Source organism: Podarcis erhardii, assembly GCF_964252035.2.
Source record: "Podarcis erhardii genome assembly, chromosome: 13".
In the NCBI taxonomy this organism is placed as follows: Eukaryota; Metazoa; Chordata; class Lepidosauria; order Squamata; family Lacertidae; genus Podarcis; species Podarcis erhardii.
The window spans coordinates 27,508,302-27,529,235 of NC_138502.1; the positions used below are offsets into that span (position 1 = coordinate 27,508,302).

A 20,934-nucleotide genomic window follows, 5' to 3' on the forward strand; every position below is an offset into this window, starting at 1 on the left:
TTGCCTCACCCAACTGGGAATGCAGAAAGAAAACTTTTCTGCCTCGTAGGAGAGTGGGTGAGGGTTTTCAGAACATATTCAGAGCCTTTTGACCACCTGTTTTATGAAAAGCAAAGCTATTCCACTTATTTATTAAGCATTTACAACCCACATCTTCTACTAAAGCATGGCACCCACAACAATTTCAGGAAAACCATTTACAACGTAATGCCTCCAGTAGGTGAAGTCTTTTTTCTAGCTGTTGGAAAAGTACAGTACTCGCATGTGCCCTATACCTTGACAAGGTTGTTGCAGAACCAGTAGACTCCGCCCATGTGCAGAAGGGTGTCGAAGATGTGGATGGAGCGGCTGTCCACCCAGCCTTTCTCCAGCACTTTGGAGAAGATGCCCATCAGCACCTCTTTGATTGGCTTCTTGGCAGGAAGGAAGTTCCAGTAGGGCATAGTGACGACCCCTGTGGCTGAGAACTTGATATTCGCAGCTGTCTGCTGCAGGACATCAGCACACATGTGCTCAAGGATTGAACTCATGATCACCACTCTGGACGGGGGGCAGGGGAGAGAAAAAAGGGTAAAGTATGACCACCCTAAACCTGCATCCTTATCAAGGCTTCTTTGGCAGCTCCAAGTTGCTGATGCCCCCAAATTCCAAGCAACGTCAACTAAAGGCATTGAGTTGAGGCTCTAAGGAATGTGCTGAAGCAGTCTTTGACCTGAGCTTAATATTTGCAAAATGACCCTTCATAGCAGCAGTGATTGAGGAATAACAGAATTATCTTAGCGCTGCTGTGTAAATCTAACACTCGCACTGGGACAGGAAACCATTGTCTCCATTCAGACCCAGATGAATGAGTGGCAATTCAGCAGCTTCACATTGCAGGTTCCCTCTGATGCTCTTTTTGTCCCAGGATGGCCACCTTAAGAACAGTGGCAGTGCAGCCTGGTAGCCAGAGTAGCCTGATCAACTGCTCACTGCCTGTACTGCCTGTGAAGCCATAGAATCACAGAATGGTAGAGTTGGAAGGGACCCTGAGGATCATCTAGTCCAACCTCCTTCATTGCAGGAATATGCAGCTGTTCCATAAGGGGATCAAACCTGCAACCTTGGCGTTAGCAGCACTATGCTTTAACCAAAGAGTATTCAAACTTTTTTTTTCATGCAGCAAAAAGCCTGGGCCGCCTCCCAGTTATATCTGATCTTTCACGATGCTTAATTCAGTGTTTTTTTTATGAGAGACATGATATCAGCATGGAAATCATACAAAAAAGCAGAACACGCACCAGGGGCACAAAGCAGAATACAAGCAGGTTAACCTGCCCTGCAGATGCAGCCTTTACCCCACATTTTAAACCCTTAGCTTAACACCCTGTTTTCTGCTACCCAGACTCTTACTTGCCTCTCACTGTAGAACTGCAGGGTGTTTTCAGCATACAGGGGAGTTGCCAACTGCCGGATCATCTGCAATGACTTCTCTCTCTCGTCCAAGCCCAGCATACGGACGTGAGCTACGAGCCAGGCCACAGCGCACACGGCCATGCTGCACACCTTCCCCTTGATGTTGTCTGTGATTTTCTGGGGAAGGGAGGAGGAGGAGGGAAAGTAAGGCAAGAAGGCAGCTGTTGAGACTCTAGAATTTTTACTTTTCATTCATTAAGAGATGGTTTAGATACCAAACATACTGCAAATGCAGCAGTAGTTCTAAGATCACTTCCAACTCTCAATTCTATGCATCCCATATGTACCGATGCAAGAGAAAGAACAAGCCTAAAGAACCAAATCATCAGGATTGTGTAGTGAGTTTGTTGCTACAGTTTTCTCTTTTCAGAGAGGTTTTCTATGAAGGGAGAAACACGCAGCCTCCCTGTTGCATGGTGCAGCACAGAATGTTTTTGCACCATTCCCGATTCGGATTTTTGCTTCTGAATGGTGGTGGGCTTTTAAAAGGTGAATAGCAACACATCTCCTTTGTATACAAGGCTTACTAGAAAAGCCTGCTCTCTGTCATTACCTGGACGGACTCAAAGGTGAGAACCCCGTTCTCCCAAGCGTTCAGGATCTCCAAGATAGCAGCAGAGATGCTCAGACATGCTTCTTGCCATTTCATCTGCCTGTTCAGATGCAAAGATATATAGGGAGGGAAAGAATTAAGGGGGAAACTTGTTAGGAATATAGGAGATCATTAGCCATTCCCTCCCCCCATTCCAAACCCGCCGCCTCTTCTCTTGAAAGTGTATTACCGATACCTGCTAAAAGCTCAAAAGTGAGGGCTAAGCAAAGATTTCTAAGTGGCAGAGGGCTGAGCGCCAGTCTCTCCCTCCCCCAGTAAACAGGATTATGCACCATTTGCATGTTTTGTTGGCACCAAACTTAAATGTTGGTGAAACCATGTATACAGGATAAGGAAGGAGGCAGGAGTAGCATGGGATGCACAGAAAGTCCACATCTTAACTATCAGAGAGCTCTGTTGAGACTGCCTGCTCTGTGTTCAACCATGAGGACTAGAAACCTGCTTTAAGAAATCGAGAGCCACGAGGCTCAGGAATCCGCTCTACAGCATGGACAGAGAAAACAACGAATAGCCCTGCAGCATGAAGAAAGCAACTGGCGCTCAGGAGAGAAGGGAACCTTCAGCCCGCTATTTTTATGACACCAATTCCTCAGCTATTCTAGCATAGTTACTTACACCAACTTCATTTCTGACGAATTGTTGAGCAAAGCAACCAGAGACTCCACCTTGGTGGAATCGGGCCGGAAGCAAGGGTGGTCAGGGTTGAGGATCTTCCCTTCCTCTGGCATGCAGGTCTGCATCCAGGTCTCAAAGAAAGGCACTTCCCCAGGTGGACCAGCTTCAGAAAGGATCACCTGAAAGAGAGAAGGCCAAAGGGGTTGGGCAGGGTAGAGACATCATGAAGCCCTCGACCACAGCAACAGCGCCACCTAGTGAGTGAGAGGTTAGGGACAACACATGCAGGCCATGAACATGGGGCCTGGTTTCCCGTGCCTGGAATAAGCTCTCACTTTCAGGATTCTGGCCACCCCATTTGTTTATTTATGGCATTTTCATGGCACCCTGTTGCCAAGTTCTCAGGGTGGCTTACGACAAAACTCAAAGCAAATTAAAAATATTCCTCACAGGTGGAGGGGAGAAGAGTGGAAAGCTCGGAAGGTACACTGCACGTGTTCAGAGAAGAACCCCATTTTACTTACATCTCTGTGCCTATGCAGAGAACCTCTCCTCCACCATTACCTCTCCCTTGCCCCCATATTGTACAGCGTAGAGAAGACCCTACCTCAGAGCCATAGGTCTGGGCGACATGGCACAGCATGAGGAAGGAAATGTCGAAGAGAAGCGCTCTGACTGACGCCGCTTTGGCTAGAGAAGGGGGAGGAAACCCACAATGATAAGTTCACACAACAACAACAAGAGATATATCAGTAATTTATTATGACCATTAACGACATCTGGTGCATAAGAAGTGCCCTGCAACTACATTCTCGTTCGTTGTACTGACAAAAGAGGAGTTCTCTCGCTCTGTGTTTTTTTGTTTCTTTCCATTCCTGAGTCCTTACGTCCCACATGGATCACTGACAGCCTCTGATGGGGCGCTTCTGGCAGTCCCTCCGCCCATATGCCTTCACTGCGCCTTTAGCCTGGGGCTGGCCCTGTGGAACTTCTTGCCAAGAGAAGTCCGGCAGGACACGACCTTACTTTCTTTTAGACAACTTTTGAAAACGGTGCTGTTGACTAGGCTTTTGGTACATGCATCTTTCTTCTCTGCCTTTCCTCCAAACATGCATATATAAATGACACCCCCCCCAAAAAACATGTATCTATCTATCTATTTTAAAAGGACCCCCTGGATGGGTAAGTCCAGTCAAATTCGACTATGGGGTTGCGGTGCTCATCTCACTTTCAGGCTGAGGGAGCCAGCGTTTGTCCACAGGCAGCTTTACGGGTCATGTGGCTGGCATGACTAAAATGCTTCTGGCGCAATGGAACACCGTGATGGAAACCAGAGCACATGGAAATGCCGTTTACCTTCCCACCGCAGCGGTACCTATTTATCTACTTGCACAGGTGTGCTTTCGAACTGCTAGGTTTGCAGGAGCTGGGTCAGAGCAACAAGAACTCACCCTGTCACAGGGATTCGAACCGCCAACCTTCTGATCGGCAAGCCCAAGAGGCTCAGTGGTTTAGACCACAGCGCCACCTGCATCCCTATCTATTTATTGGCCTTATAGTAATCATAGAAAGCAGCAAGAACAGAGCAATGGACATCCCTAATGAAAATCGGACTCAGGCCCCTCTTTCCAGCTCCTCACTTTTTATCAAACCCTTTTGAGGGTGTGACCAAGATTAACAGTTTCAAAGCACTCAACATCTTGAAAAATGAACAAGCAGGAAACAAAAACTGCCAATGGCTAAAGAGAGCTCCCTTTCCCATCAGTCCAGTGGAAGGTCAGAGGGTCTTTTGTGCATTTAATCACATGCAAAACGCATTCAGAATCCTTATCTTGGGTTAAGTGGGATTCACACACATCACTCCATCCAAGGGACTTGAGCTGTATGGGCGCTCAGAGGACTGTGGGGAGGAAAGGAAGGGGAGAGGAGAGGAGAGGGAGGGCAAGCTCACAGCTGCAAGTTAACCCTTCCCCTCCCAGGGCCGAGGTCCCCCACCAAGCAGCACAAAGTGACTATTCTCAGGGGTGGTGGGGAAACGGGAGGATGCACGTGGTAGCCCAAAAGACAAAGAGACCCCAGTCATAACTTGAATGCCCCCCTTGTTGCATCAGGAATGCTGCGCTGGCACTGCCTACGCTGCCAGGCACCATGGCTCACTTTCAACTCTTCCCCACCCCCTCCAGACTTTTCAGTTAACACGCAAAAAAATCTAGAGCCTCAGGAAGGAGCTGCAGTAACACCAGACTGAAAAGAAAAGAAATAAAGCAAGACAACAGGGACTTACAGCCTTCTCCGCTGATGTGCTTGGTAAGTTCATTAAGCCTAAAATGAGAGGTGAAGGAACAGAAAAGGGCAAAAAATGAGCTAAGGCTGCATTTATTTTGTAAGGGACCAAACCAAGTATCGTATCTGCCCCCACGTATTTATTATTTGCTTTCTAAAATGTTGATCACCTTGCTGTGTGAAACACAATGCGAACTTAAAAAGTAGGTCACAATCATTCCCATTGGCAAGACTAAATGCACATCTCAAGTGGGACTTGAATTTGGGTGCTGCCCCATCCTTTCTTCTTTTTACCAATCTAATCAAGGTGAAACCTTCTTAGCCATTCCCCACCTCTAATTCTTCTCCTCTTAGGCTGTGCACACACTATACATTTAATTGGCATTTCTTCTCACAAAGAATCCTGGGAACTAAAGTTTGTAAAGGGTGCTGGGAACTGTAGCTCTGCTGTGGGTAAGCTACAGTTCCCGTATTGGTGGGGGGGGAGGCTTGCTTTAGATACGCTCTGAGAATACAGTGGTATCTCGGGTTAAGAACTTAATTAATTCTGGAGGTCCCTTCTTAACCTGAAACTGTTCTTAACCTGAGGTACCACTTTAGTTAATGGGGCCTCCCGCTGCCGCCGTGCTGCCACTGCACGATTTCTGTTCTCATCCTGAGGTAAAGTTCTTACCCCGAGGTACTATTTCTGGGTTAGTGGAGTCTGTAACCTGAAGCGTCTGTAACCTGAGGTACCACTGTATACAGTGTGGATGCAGCCTTAGTCTGCCTTTACTCTTTTGGAAAAGATTCAGGCCTTTCCCACCCAGATGTGGCTCATCTAGCAAGCCAAGTTCCCATAATGCAAACATTTTGACATTCTGGCAGGGCTTTTTTTCTAGATAAAAGAGGTGCCGGAACTTGTTTAGGAGGAGCACCCAAGTTGTTGAGCTTTTGTTAGGGGTAGGATCGCCTAAGAAAGGTTCTCTTCTTCACCCATTGGCCTCACCACCAGTTCCGGAGCCTTATGCCACCATCCTCTGCCGCACAGAGGTGCCGCCCACAGCCTCTGCCACACACTACCGTGCCACACTGCTACAGAGCTGCCGGAACACGCCAGATAGGTGACAGAACCCACCAACTCAGACACACTCAGTTCCAGTGAGTTTTGGCTGAAAGAAAGCCCTGCTTTCTGGTATGGCACAGCCTTTCGCTTTCAACCTCACATAGGATGCCGAATTACATACTCGGTATCATATTCCACACTTGTGTGGACTACACATGGCCACAGCAGCTATACTGCAGCGCTAGAGCTCGCACGCTTGAGGCTTATACGTGGAGGAGTGGAGTAGATTTATTCAGACAGGAGTCTTGTGACAGAAATATACCATCACATGGCTCGAAAGATAGTCCAGCCCCACCTCCCGGTTCCCCCTCCTTGCAGCAACATCAAAAACAAATGTGTCTTTACCCTGCAGGAGAATTGTTTGCTTCTAATAACGGGTGGGAGAAGACCCCACCCCCACCCCACAATCTTGCTTGATTTGCTCAAGTACAGAAAGGCCTGAGTTTGCTTGTAAGATAGCCACTTGTGGGAGGTTTAACAGCCTCGTGAGCGGCTACCTAATAGCCCCTTCAGCTAAGACACAAATGGGTTCAGAAAAAAATGCAGCAGCCGTACATGGAATTGGGGATGGGCTGTGGAATAAAAGAAGAGGAATGGAGACAGGGAGTTGATCTCTTGTCATTGGCAGGAATTCAGAAAAGCAAAACAGCCTTACAGCTAAAATACATATAGTGCCTGTGTTCTGTTAGGATAGACTGGCTTAGATCCAAGGCCAGGGCTAAACGTTAGGGAAGCCACCTGGCTGCCATTGAAAGCAGCAGATCTGTATAGGGCTGCCCCAACAACACCTAAGTCACCATGTCAACACGTATTTCCAGTTTCCCAACTCCCAGGGCAGAGGAACACAACATGCAGTGATGTCATGTCATGAGAAGTGTTTCACAAGATGTCTGGGGAGAGAAACATTAACGAGAACTGCTAATTTGACATTGTTCACGCTGCTCTTGCTATGGGATAGGTCAGCCTACCATGCCACCGAGGCTTCGGCCACCACCTCAGTTTCCCATCTATGTGAAATGGGAATTCTAAGAATCTGCCTCATTGTTTCTACAGGGGGAGGAAGGGGAAGAACGAACTCCAGATCAAGAGCGATTTGTACGTGATAGTGATATTTAAGTTGTTAACAGCTGGGGGCGCTTTACTCCGACACCTTGTGCAATGGCCCCCCCACTGAACTGTGCCTGGAAGTGCTGATGCGGATCTAAAAACAGCCTGAATCCTATGTAGACAGAAGCCAGGTAGGGTACAGCTTCCAACACACTCAACCAATGGATGCTCAACTGCATTTTAGCCATTGCACATCAGCCTTGCAAGCTCCTTTTGAATGACAACAGCAGAATATTTCATTCTCTCAAGTTCAGAACTGGAAGTGCAAGGCTGGGTAAGACTATAGCCTTGGAGCATATTGTTTATCTGTTCTGTTCTATTTTATTTTTCTACTTTTCTTTTTACTATTTTACTTCACTTTATTTTCACCTCCCCCCCCCAATAATTTTTATTAGTTTTCAATTACAATAAACCAATGGTAGCCTCATTATAACAATGCCAAATCATAGTACAATTACTAATCCCAATCATTCAAATGTCAAATTATAAAATTTGGGTAGCCTCCCGCATGTGCTAGAACTAATGCTTTGATGATTTACTTTGTTTCTGCGTTCCAAAATCTTATTCATCTCAATTAAATTCCATCCAAAATAACAACACGTTATACAACAACTGTAATATTAACAACATCCACTCATCTTAACACATTAAATGATTTATAAATCTATAGGTGAAGCGTTCAAACTATATCCTTATTCCTCCTGTGTGTGACAATTATTCTGTCTGTGGTGTCCCTTCCTGTCCTTGTAAAATGTTATGTCTATCTTTTCCCAGCCATTGCTGCTCCCCATCATGCCTTGGGCAGAGCTAATACCCCACTGTATACTTTTACTATTTTACTTCACTTTATTTTGCTATTTTTATTTTACTATTAATAAAGACTCTATAAGACTCACTTTTTCCCTCCTAAAAAGTAAGGGGAAATGTGTGTGCGTCTTATGGAGCGAATGCAGGCTGCGCAGCTATCCCAGAAGCCAGAACAACAAGAGGGATCGCTGCTTTCGCTGTGCAGCGATCCCTCTTGTTGTTCTGGCTTCTGAGATTCAGAATATTATTTTTAATATTCCTCCAAAAACTAGGTACGTCTTATGGTCTGGTGCGTCTTATAGAGTGAAAAATACAGGTAATTTATTTTTTAAAAAAATAATTGGCCAGAGGACAGCAGAAGCTCAACCGAGCTGTGGGTGGGTGTTTTAGCACTTGCACGCTCTGTGACCGTAGTGACAGACTCCAGCTCCCCAACTTGAAAGGAGGCAGTGGCCAATCATATCCAGACCCACTCACTTGATAAATTTCCGGGCAAAGACTTTCAGCTTCCCTGTAGCTGCTGCAGCTGCCAACAACAGATCCAAGCTCTTCCCAGACAGCATATGTCCCAAGACGCCCAGCAGCCCTTCTGGGGTTTTCGAGTGATCTGAATCCATTGTCTGGAGTAGCAGAGATATAAAGAAAGAAAGTAATTGAGTCAACGAAGGTTCCCGATTGGTAGCCGACAGGGAACAAACTACAGAGAATTGTGTAAAGAGAAATCAGTTCTTAGCAACTTAACTACATGCCCGTGGGTATTCATCACCATTTCACAGAATTCAAATTGTAAAACAAAAAAAATGCAATATGAGAAATAAAAATACAATTAAAAATCAAGATGAATGTGGACATGCCGTGGTCCAGCTGAATGAAGCCAGCAGACCACTGGTGGTCCACAGATCACAGCTTGGGAATCCCTGAACTAAAGAAAGGTGAAAATTTTTCGATTGCTAAAAGGAATGTGAAGGCTTTGTCCAATATTAGAAAGAGAATTAACACAGAAATGTCTCCGGTTCCATTCTTTTAAAAAGAAAAAATATTACTAAGTCACAATCAATCAACACACATTAACAAAGCACCAACTAAGAGGGGGGAAACACAGAACACGTAACTGACCATAGATTGTCTTGATTGTCTTTACAAGCAGTATCAAGACATACAAGAAGGTAACAAGATACATAGAGAAGTCTTCAGAGAATTAACAGATATATCTGGATTGCATTTCCAAGACTAGTTCTTGGATGTCTTTCCAGAGGAATTTGTATACTTCAGATGAGGGTCTACCCATTGTTTCTTTGGTTACATGTTCAATAAAGGTTTGTCAGGCCTTGTAAAAATGTGCCTGGCTGTACTTAACCTTCGGAGTAGCAAAACTGGTAGTTTTTTCTCCAATAAACCATACTTTCAGATACCTTATGTCTAGGGTCACAATGTTTGTTAACTCGGTAAATGTTGGTGCGCCACCCCCAATTCCTGTGTCACTTTGTCCCAGAGGGCAAAGCCACCACAGATTTATGTGTGACAGCCCAATGGGTGTGACAGAACAACAGAATAGTGTGTGTTTTGCTGTGTTCTCTCTAACACAAGCACAGACAAACTACTCAAGTGGCTTCTTGTGCCAAACAGCTGATCACTGTCCCAGGATAATTTGTGCCCTGTCCCTTTCCCCAAAATGCCTTGAAATCATTAGATACACTTTGTTATGCAAAGCGTAGGTTCAAATCCCCAGTTGTGAAGCTCTGCTATCAGCCAGAGACAAGACACTTTCTTTCAACCTAATTTACATTGCTATTCAAACCATGTCTACTTGGATGCAACTCAGTGGGCTTCACTTCCAGATAAGTGGGGTTGTTCAGTTTGTAGCCTGAAACTCCGAGATGAAACATTGCTCTGAGCAACTTCAAGGGAAGATAGCCAAACATAATCATTTCAAAACACAACTACTGTGCATATCCACACAGAGGTTAAGGCCCACCGAGTTCAGTGGGAGTGTGTCTAGGCCAGGGGTCAGCAACCTTTCTCAGCCGTGGGCCGGTCCACCGTCCCTCAGGCCATGTGGTGGGCCGGATTATATTTTGGGGAAAAAATGAACAAATTCCAATGCCCCACAAATAACCCAGAGATGCATTTTAAATAAAAGGGCACATTCTACTCATGTAAAAACACGCTGATTCCTGGACCGTCCACAGGCCGGACTGAGAAGGCGATTGGGCCGCATCCGGCCCACAGGCCTTAGGTTACCTACCCCTGGTCTAGGCCTCAGTAGCACCAAAGACTACTACAGCAGTAGTACTAAAAACAATAAAGGTAGTCCAGTTTCTGTGTTCAAGATGCCATCACAAGGTTAGTGCATACTTTCAGGATGTTGGTGACGGTGGGCTCCGCTCGCAGGATGAGGCCTGGGTTGGGCTGAATGTTAGCATTCTCGGGAGACTTTAAACGTGGCGCATGTTCCCGATCAGCGGTCCTGGGTGAGGTCAGAAGAAAAACACCCAAAGTTGAAATAAGAGGGTAAAGAGCTCTTTAATGAAAGTGGAATACTCTGTTATAAGGACCACCCCACCAGTACAAAATTCACATATCTATAAGCTTCTGATGAAAATTCAGGGCAATGAACTTTTAATTTCTGAGAGTTTGACTCAGGTTAACTTGCATATTTAACCTGTGGGTTCTCAGAAACAAGACTTCCTAGTCCCCGTGGGCTCAATGCAGATGACAAACTGACTGAGTGGTAAAGTTTTCTACCATGGTTTTGCATGGTCTATACCCTTTAACCCTTTGGAAGCTTTTGGACTCCAAATCCTATCAGATTCAGCCAGCGTGCCCAATGGTCAGGGGGTGATGTAAATTGTTGTCCAACATCTGGAGAACCGTAGGTATCCCATCCCCAGTCTGTATTTAGGAAAATGTGGTGGGGTTCCCCCATCCGCTTGCGGCTCATTCTAATGTGTGCTAAAGTTTGAAGACCGTATCATGTGGCTAGGCTCCCCCACATTTACAGCTTATTTATTTGAAACATTTTTGTTCAACTCTTTGGTAAATATGTCGGCGACAGGACAGTCCCTGTTTCCAGGCTTACAATCTAAAAAAGACATGGCACAAAAGGAAATGCAACTGAGAGGGTGGTGGAGGGGTTGGGTGGGGAAGCAAACTCAGGAACTATTATTTCTTAGCTACAGAATTCTTGCAATGACAAGCTAGAATAGAAGAAGCTCAAGGAGAGGGGGAGCAAAAAGTTGCAGGGCTTTTGGAGGAACAGATGAAGAACAGATGAAGAAGGCCTGCAGTCCCAACTTAATAAACTAGTCATCTGTATTAGTAATCTGTGGCAGGCAAATATGACCTGGAGTAAGGAAGACAGCTCCTGAGTTATAGCATTTCACAGCTACTGCTGTCTTTCAAAGCAAGAGTTCAGATATCCATTCCAAGTGCTGTTTATCATTTAAACATGCTGAAATATCTACAGCCTCTGACAGGTGTTGTTTTTTTTAATTAAAAAAAATTAACTTAAGTTTAGTGTATTTTGTCGAGGAGCAACCTTTTAATATGCAAACAGAACTCCTACTCACAAGCTGTTTGTGGCTGGATACCCTGAGCAGAAACTGAAAGAAAATGGAAGGAAAAGTCTACGTACATCCTTGCCCAATCCATATTAATAAAAAAAGACTAAATCAGCACTGGACAGCTTACTACAGTGTGTCTGAGGATTTATTTGCTAAGGCATCAGTTTGGGCTGTGATGAGAGGTGGGTGGGGAGGGACAGGGAATACAATTTCCCCACCACCACCAACCAGTTTAAAAGGTGTGAAATTAAGCACAGCAGATGCTTCGCAGGCTTAAAAAGCAATGCATTTAATGACTTTGCCAGCTTAAAATCAAATGCAATCTTTTTTAAAAAAAAAAAAAAAGCCTTATTTTTTTCCCCTTAAGAGAAAGAAAATTTGAAAGACAGGGCAAGAAGTTTCACTGGCCTCTTTGAAACAACAACGCTATTATCAGTATGAATAAACCCTTAAGATTGTGGGAATATATTAACCATCCACTTCCCTAAAGAGAGAACTAGTGATAAAATGCTGCCGCAAGGCACAGAGGGCAATGTCTTCCCTCCACTGCAGCAGAGCAAGTCAGTAAATGAAGCTGAAGCCACAGCAGCCACAGATTAAAACAAAGCCTGCCACAATCACTTGGGTACGCTTGCACCTTTAAGCTTACATTTATGAAATGGGCAAGCTTCCTTGCATTTACCACTTGATAAGTTGATGGCATGCATTCGCCCATGGTTTTAGAGAAGCAGAGAATAATACACAGCTGCTGGGGGAACGTCTTGAAGACAGTTGTCAGGCAGCCGAGAACTTCCTTTCCTCTTCCCCACAAGTTAAGGGGCAGAAGCTCAAGATATGCTGAAGCAACCACTATATGCGCATTTGCCCTGCACCTAGCCTATCGCCCCTTTTGTGCAAAGCTAGGTAAGCCTACCGTTTGGCTATGAGGTTGTTCATGTTGGCTTCGGAGAGCAGACCCTGCTTGCCACATTCTTGAAAGAGAAGGCTCGTGCAGTCACAGCTGGAAGAACAACCACCAAAAGAGGGAAAAAATGTGTTAAAATGTATGAACAAACATGGTCCATAATGGAGACAGACTGTTCTCTCGCTGGACCTTTTGGGGAAGGACACTAGATGGCACAAGGTGAATTAAGGAAGAGATTGTGGGAATACGACTAAAGGTAAAAGAATATAACTGGGAGGAACAGAAAGAATCCCCTGTTAAAATGCCTCTCTTTGATCGGGTCCTTGCATTTCAGCTGTCATAAAATTTGTAGAATTTTTATTGTGTGCCATTTTTGACGTTGCAAATATAGTAACGATCGGGGAAAGGAGGAATACAAAGGAGGATACCAGGATTCAACCTTCTAGTTTCCACAGTGTTAAAGAAAGGACAAACCTTGAGTGGAAGCAACTGCTGTTGAAAGGCTCAAAAGTTCAAAAAGGATCCGTGTGGTTTCAGTGACTGACACCTGCATGCTCTAAATTTCACTTTGGGCCCAGTAAGGAAATCGTTCAACCTGTCCTGAAGGGACTCAAGGATTGGTTAGCATTTTGAGAATGGCCACAGATCCAGCTTTGTCTCTAGAGGCCTAAGTGGCCTGCTGCAGTATGTTTTGCATTTCTGTCTGTGCTACTGCCAAGTCTTGCTTTCATGGGGAATATGTCATTTTAGCCACACAAATGCCTTCCGGGTAGAGACAGAAGCTTGCTCAATGCTGCCCAGTCAGCTTCCTAGTAGAGGAGCAGGGAAATGAACCCTGGTCTCCTCCATCCAAGCTCAATGTTCTTCCCATTACTACACAGCTACCTACAAGTCCAACCAAATTGGTTGGCTCAATTCTGTAAACAAAGCACATTTGCATGTGTACACTCACTTCCTTTGCATAATCTATTGAGATTTTCTGCCAGCCATGAGAGAGAGGTCGCTAACTACTGGACGTTTCTGAGCCTCTATCCACTCATTTTCAAGGCTACTTTAAAGGCATGACACCTCAAAAAAAAACCCCAAAAAACCCACCAGAAACCTAAAACAAACATCTGGATTCTCAAGGTGCGGAATTATGCAATTCTGCACTTGCAAGTTGAGACCACAGGAGTACAGAATGAACAGAACCCAGGAGTTGTCCATTCTACCCTATAGCTCCTTGGCAGGCAATTTATCATGTATCATGCACAAAGCACATCCAGCCCTGGCTGAAGGATTAAGCATTAAGAAAGAACCACCTCAAGTTTGTGCTTATGTTTCCATAACAGAACAAAGTGTTCAAGAGCTGGGCACAAGAAAATTGGACCAAACTGATTCAAAATACTACTTTATGCAAGAGCGACAATGACTGCTTCACACATTGGGGAGTTTGGGTTTTAATCTATCATGCAGAACAAACAGTTCTAATTGCGACAGCAGCAGCAAACCTATGCATGGAGAAATCTGTTTACAAGGCTGTCTGCTTTCTCTGGCCCTTCCCCCAGTTCTAATCTCCTGTTATATCCCACCCAGCAGGGGAAAAACAGGGAATTTTCCTTGAAAAATTCCTATTTCAGATTAAACTGTGCTAGCTTCTAGTTTTCTGTTGTCAGTGCTATTGTTCTGTATTTTGTATATCTGTATTTCCAACACTCTCTTTCGATGCTTTCAATGCTTGGTGTAAGCCGCTTTGGACACAGCGGCATGGAAGTAAACGCAGTCAACCAATCAACATCTGGAATGTTACTGTGTTAAGAAAACAGGGAGTAGGCTTGAGCAGTGAAGAAGAGGCCCAGTCCTCCCACAGGCCCCTTCTACTAACCAAACCAGTTTCTGTGACCGGTGACAGAGAGCTTATACCAGGTTCTGGTTTGAGTAACAAACACACCTCCCTCACAAGTTGGTCCATTTAACTTCCTCTGGATGACAACCACCTCAGCAATTTCTCCCACTATCTAACCCTGCTCAACTCTGCCGTGTCTATCAGGCTGTTCTCATCTCAACCTTGACTGTTCTCCCACCTTGCTTGCCCCTACTCCAAATAGCAAACTGGTTTTGGCCAAAATATCCCTCCAACCTAGTCCTCAATGCTCACTATTCAACTTGGTTCAATTGGGGGGGGGGGAATAATGATGTATTTATGTCCTGTCTCTAGTCACTTGCTGTATTTTTTGCATTCAATTAAATATATCAAACAACAACAACAACATTAAATTTAAAAAGCAGCCTTCACCCTGACAGTAACACTAGGGTTGCCAAGCTCCCTAAGAGTTAGACCCTGAGATTCAAGGAGTGGAGCTTTGGAGGACAAAGGATGGTGACTGGCAGCTAAGAGAGCGGCATCTCATGGGAGCAGAGACCCTGATAAACATGGGAGTGAAACTGAGAGAAGAACTCCCAGGCCAAGCAGGAAAAGCCCTAGGGCTCTGTCCCCTCTACTTGAAGAGCCACGAAGAAGGGGAACTTACTTGCAGCGTTGGTCGGCCTTGTCCAGAAGGGGCGTCAGCTTCAGGAGGAACTCGAAGGCACAATTCACATCTTCGGTGAAGTCCTGCAATTGCACTATTATTTTCTTCCTTTCATCTAAAAGGTCTGCCAATGCTGTACTGGAATCCCCACCCATAATCCCCTATAAAAACAGGCCAAGGCAGTGCATCCCAATAAGCCCACTGAGAACATTAGCTCCTGGTAATTTCTTTTCGGCAAGCTTCATGCTACAGAATTTGCCATTGAGCAAGCTAGGAAAAAAAATTCCAGCAAACTTAAAGGGTTGGTTGTTTTGTTTCTCTCCACGCCCCCCTTTTGTGGTGTAGAAGCTTGAACCACTTGATTAAGTAAACTGAAGCCCTGCAGACACACTGGTGAAGAATTACTTCTTTTGAACTGCTCTTTGCAAGTGGTACATTGCAGTTGGGGGTTTTATAGAGTAAGGGAGAATATGATAAATGTGTGTGGAACTGATTTTTTGTTTCCCCCAGATTTCATGTGGCATGGAATTTAGAAAGAAAAAGAAAACTTATGGTGAGGTTTGAAAGGGGAAATCTGAAAGCAGGTGATTTTTTTTATTTGTATTTTTTAAAGGAAGCAGTCTCAAAAGTTAAGCTTTGAGGCTACAGTAATTTGTTTCCATCGGCCTCTCTTAAAGACCACATTAGATGACCTCTATGACTGGGAAGACAGGTTCGATTCCCACTTTAGCCATAAACTCACTCAGTGGCAGAAGAACTACTTTTTAACCAAAAGCTCCATTTAGCCCAGCATTCTGTCTAGGACAGCAGACAGCAGTCAAATGCCTCTGTGAAGCTCACAAAGAGGGTATGATGGAAATGCCTTTCTTCTTTGACCTAAAGCATGATAATCATAGAAATTCTGGCTCTTCATCCTTACCCATCATGGCTAGAGTCACTGATGGAACTTGTTCTCACTGAAAATCCCATCTTTAACCTAAGCATTCTTAATTGCAAAACTAAAATCACGATGACTTGCTTCCATTTTTCTTCCCAAATAATTTTTAGCAGTTCTAAACAAATACAGTGGTACTTCAGGTTACGAACTTAATTCGTTCCGGAGGTCCGTTCTTAACCCAAAACCGTTCTTAACCTGAGGTGCACTTTCGCTAACGGGGCCTCCTGCTGCCACCACACCGCCGCCACGCGATTTCCGTTCTCATCCTGGCGCAAAGTTTGCAACCCGGAGCAACTACTTCCGGGTTAGCGGAGTTTGTAACCCAAAGCATTTGTAGCCTGAGGTACCACTGTAAATAGAACACTGACGTAGCTGTTGTGAAGATGATGTTTTGCTTTTCAAAAAGCAACCTTTACCTTTTCTCCTTGAGGATATTTTTTCAGTTTTACGAGTACTTGTGGAATCTGAAAAAGAGCAAAGTAAGAATTGAATAAGGGACCTCAAAACTATTGCCCCCCCCCAATTCCCTGTGAATTTTGCTCCCTGGTTCACACGTCCTGGGACTGCCCAAAAACTCCTTTGCCTTTTCACTCCCTTCCCCCTTTTCACAGCCTCTCCTCCTCCTCCTCCTGCTAGACCCTGCAAGACAGTTGTTCTTGACTTCTGTTCCACTCAGTCCCATTGCCCTTTAACAATCCTCTGGCCCTCCAGATGTTGCTGAACTACAACTCCCATCACCCCCAGCAAGCACGGCCAAGGATGGTTCAGCCATATCAGGAGCATTCAAAGTTTTCCACAGCTGCTTGTAGTCCTCTTTCCCAAAACACCTTCCTACCTCTATTCTCCCGTGAACCCTAACTGCACAAAGACCCTGTGCAAACTGGCCTTCGCTTTCCTCATAAATGCCAAGCTGTTTTTCAACTTCCTATTACTACTATCTTCACACTTCGATGTTAGAACATTTCATGTTCCATCTACGAACATTCCATGACATGAAAGTAGCCTAACTAATGCTCAGAAAAGGTTCAAAGTCAGTCTGGTTGCCGCTTCCAGTCTCCTTATCAACCCAGTCAAAGTCGCAAACTGGCTTAATTACTTCCAGTGACAAATCTGGGGTGGATATTAATGTGGTCGAGGGCGCTAAATATTGAATCAGAAGGTTTCAAATCTCAACTCGGCTATGAAACTGATTTCTCCCTTGTTTTTGAAGATAAGAAAGCATTTTGCACATGAAACTGGAAATAAATATTCAAAAACCAACGAACTCCTAAATGTAGAATTAGACATGTCTAATCTGATCTTCATGCTATCATATGGCAACAAGCTCCAGAGATTAACTGTTTGTTATTTCTTTTGCTTTCCAGTTTGTTCAGGAGTGTGTGTGTGTGTGTGTGTGTGTGTGTGTGTGTGTGTCTCTTTCATACTTCTTAATTTATTCCTCTTTGCATGGCTGATAAGTTACATGATGTACTTGAGTTGCAATGGAGATTTACTGAGCAGGCAGGGAATGCTAAGTTGCAATTTGCTGGATCTCTTTGGGGGAATCTAGCAGCGTCACAAGTGTGTTTACCAAGAAAGCCAGGGAGAAGGAAGACAGAGCCATCTGGCTTATGTTTACATTGCAAAAAAAATAAAAAATAAAAGAAGTATATAGCTAAATACAGATACTCCTCCAGGCTCTACCAAGGATGACAGCCCAGAAAGAGCATAAGAAGAGATTGGTGTTTCCACTCACTATAATAGTGAATGGCATCCAAGACCCCGGCTGCTAGTAGATCTGAGAACCTGCATTGATGCAGATGGGGGAAACTATGATTACAAAGGGCAAGAATTATCATGGCAGAGATTACAGTGTGAGAGTAAAAGTATTTGACCAAGACCCTAGAGGACTTTGGTATTTCTTCCTTTTCCTTCCTAATCCCTAATGTTGCAGCTGCGTTGTGCCAGGACTGATACAGGGGCAGCCATACTTGATCCTGATCAGCAGTGTGTTTTACCAACCCAGGGTGTTCCTGAAGCCAGAGGTGAGGACTGGAGTAGAGTTGGCAGAAGTTAGTCTTCTGTTGACCAGTCAAAAGCAAAAGGCTGGGCTCCAAAGTGCTCACAAGACTGGCCAATCCAGAGGTCTCGTGCTGCCTGCCAATTGCAGAGGTCAAGGTTGGACACACCTATCCATGCCTTCTATACCTGAAGAGAACTCCGGGGCCCAAGGATGCACAGCCCCAGGTACTCAAAGCAGAGATTGAGAATCTGTAGCTTTCCAGATGTCGTTCAATTACAGTTCCCAATTCCTGACCCGCTGGCCAAACTGACTCAGGCTGTTGGGAGTCTGAGTCCAATGACACCTGAAGGCCACAGGTTTAGATTCCTTGGTTGAGAACCTAGAAAGGAGTACTAGAGTGGTCAGGTTACTGAGACACTCTCCTTCCCCATTTTGCTTAAATAATATTTCTAGACCTTGCAGTTGCAGAAAACAACCACAGCCTTGAACATAAAACTCACAGTTTCTGCTAAAAGTTTGGAATCAGTGTCCAGATACACGTTTCCAAAGGTGTCCCTATCAAAAACTGAAGCAGGGGACAGGGGGCTGCAGGTAGACCCCCAAGGCTAATTGGGGGGGGGGTGCAACCAGGCTGGAAAAACAGGAATATCAACCAGATATTTGGGAGAGTCTATTAAGCATGTAAAGTCAGAAAATAGAAGCATAAAGAAGCCTGATGCAGGGGGGAGAAAACTGTTTAATTACAGAGAAGCGAGGTAGGTGAGGGATAACGTGAAACCTGTTCACTTCACCTAGGTCAGCCACACAGCTCAGGAGGAAACATGGGCTAAGGCAATGTATCAGGAATGCAGGGAACTGCTTTATATCAAGTCAGACTATGGGTCCCTCTAGTACTGTCTGCACCAACTGGGAGTGACCAACTGTCTCCAGGATGTTCCCCAGCCCTAACATGGAGATACCAAAGATTGGACTTTGGGCATGCAACACATGAGCTCTACCACTGAGTTACTGCCCTCTCTCTTGTACCTGATGCCCTAAAACGACCACAAATTTATCCAACTTCCCATAACCCTTTTGGTCTCTGTTGCTTGGTAAGCTGGGAAACTCAGATGGCAGCAAAAGAACTTTACAAAAGGCTGAGCCCCAGGTATTTGGGCCTAAGGGCACCTTACCTTGAGGAATGTGAAGGCTGTCCATTTGAGTTCCTCTGTCCCTTCAGGAGACTCAATCAGCCCCACAAAGCAGGCTTTCCAGATTTCCAGAATGAAAAGCGGGGACGGAATGCGCTAGCAGGGAGAAGAGACACAGGGAGAGAAGGCCTCAGGATCTTCCTCAGGGAACACAGTTTGGATTCAGAGTGGCGCAGTACTGACAAAAAAAAAGGCTGGATGCAAGATTTCTAGCACACTTGGACTATCCAGCAGTCCCATTCCACCATTACCCCAACTTCTCACGCAAAGCAGACTTCCCACACTCTGAAGAGTGTTGTGCATCATGATCCTTCAGCCAAGAGTCCACAAACTGCAGCTGGGCTTGATAACCTAGCCAACAAGAATAAGTGCCTATAAGCACCGACAGTGCTCTTTCCACTAAGCGAATGCAGCGCCCCCCCTTCCTCCTCCCCCACCCACAAATGAATGAGAAGAGCTTAGAGGACAGATGGCATGGCTCCTGTATACTTCTCTTATTAGAAAGCAGATACGGCCCCCACCTCCCTTGCAAGTATAACATATGCTACTAAATAACAGAGCCTCCCTCTCCCAAAGTCTAGTCCTGGTTTTTCCCAACCCCTGTCTGACAGCTCTTCACAAAAATACTGCCTCCCTCTCAGCTCCTCCAAACTCTCTCGACTCAAATAGGTTCTTCCCTGTTCTTTGCACCCACTTCTACACAGATTCATTCATGCCCATACACAGCAAGGTAGGACTCCAATTTCAATAACAAGGGGCAAACGGCCAGTTAATGTATCCTTTCCTATCATAGACACCCACTCCATGTTTTGCTCTCTTCCCTGCAGCAACACACACACACAACCACACACAACCACATTTTTCTTTTCCTAGGGGCTGCACCCCTGCTCACCAACCCCCCTGCCATTCCTCCCACATTAACCCCCTAGAGCTTCCTTCCCCTTCCCACCCCATACAATTACTAAGCTTGTTTTCCTCCTTCCCAAGCCATTTCTGAAGCCACTTCTCTTTTGCATTCTGCAGCCCCACCACGTACCTGTTTTCACCTTTACCCTCATGTCCATTCCTCCCTCCTTTACCGCAAGCTCCCCTATACACCACCTCTGTGGGTAACTTCCTGCATCTTCCCCCTCCTACACATTTCAACTACGGTACTAAGCACCCTTACGTCCAGTTATGAAGCCACCATCCCCTCCTACACTTCAGAAAGAGAGAAGCATCACAAGAAAACTTGGGCCTTGGTCATCAGCCTGCAAAGTGAATAACGGCGGGAGAAATTATGCTGAAGCATTCTCTCCAGAGTCTAGAAGATCCCAGCTCTCCCAGGTTTCCAGCCAAAAGCACAGAAAGTTTGCTTAAAAAGCTACATCTGCCTTTTTCCTCTTTCCATCCCCAAACTTATAGGGCAAAGCCAGCACTATACAGTCAGTATAGGTCTCCTACTGTCATCTTAACTCTCTTTACTTTTCCATTGTTTTAATTTGTATTTCAAAAGAGAGGTACAACAGATGCCCAGACTAGATAAACAGTTTGCCTCATGGTAAAACTGATCCTGGACAGTACCGTTTCGGAATGCATAGGAGGGACCACAGGACTGAACTCACTGCTGTACAAGCACATTATTCATATAGAAAACTCTGTGCCAGGGGGAAGGGATCTAGTCCAGTCTTCCTACGACATGCTAGCTACCAAAGTGCTGGATGATCTTCTTTATTCATGGAAGAAAATTCAAATATGCATGCCCCCAGCTGCAGTCTGAAGTGGAGCATTTCTACCATGCGATGGGACTGCGCAGCCCAGTCCAATGTGAGTCACAGACGCAGTGAGACAAAGCATCCTTCCT

The 20,934-nt window shown here is 45.2% G+C and overlaps 1 protein-coding gene across 9 annotated transcripts in view; it reads right to left on the bottom strand.

Moving 5' to 3' along the window:
- The window catches only part of MED24 (mediator complex subunit 24), a 51,297-nt gene that overhangs the window by 13,258 nt on the left and 17,105 nt on the right, over positions 1-20,934 (bottom strand). For 6 of the 9 annotated variants that reach the window (XR_014150607.1, XM_081836980.1, XM_081836979.1 and 3 more), the window contains exons 9-21: positions 19,074-19,187; positions 16,316-16,363; positions 14,963-15,045; positions 12,462-12,548; positions 11,555-11,587; positions 10,341-10,452; positions 8,463-8,605; positions 4,968-5,005; positions 3,291-3,373; positions 2,684-2,862; positions 2,009-2,108; positions 1,397-1,572; positions 276-540 (exon numbers count right to left, since the gene is read on the bottom strand). Coding sequence is in view for 8 of the 9 variants with exons in the window: in XM_081836980.1 (XP_081693106.1) it covers positions 276-540; positions 1,397-1,572; positions 2,009-2,108; positions 2,684-2,862; positions 3,291-3,373; positions 4,968-5,005; positions 8,463-8,605; positions 10,341-10,452; positions 11,555-11,587; positions 12,462-12,548; positions 14,963-15,045; positions 16,316-16,363; positions 19,074-19,187 (1,461 nt within the window). In the remaining variant the exon portion in view is untranslated. The remainder of the gene's footprint in view (positions 1-275; positions 541-1,396; positions 1,573-2,008; positions 2,109-2,683; positions 2,863-3,290; positions 3,374-4,967; positions 5,006-8,462; positions 8,606-10,340; positions 10,453-11,554; positions 11,588-12,461; positions 12,549-14,962; positions 15,046-16,315; positions 16,364-19,073; positions 19,188-20,934) is intronic. The other 3 variants (XM_081836983.1, XM_081836982.1, XM_081836981.1) reach the window with 1 other exon arrangement.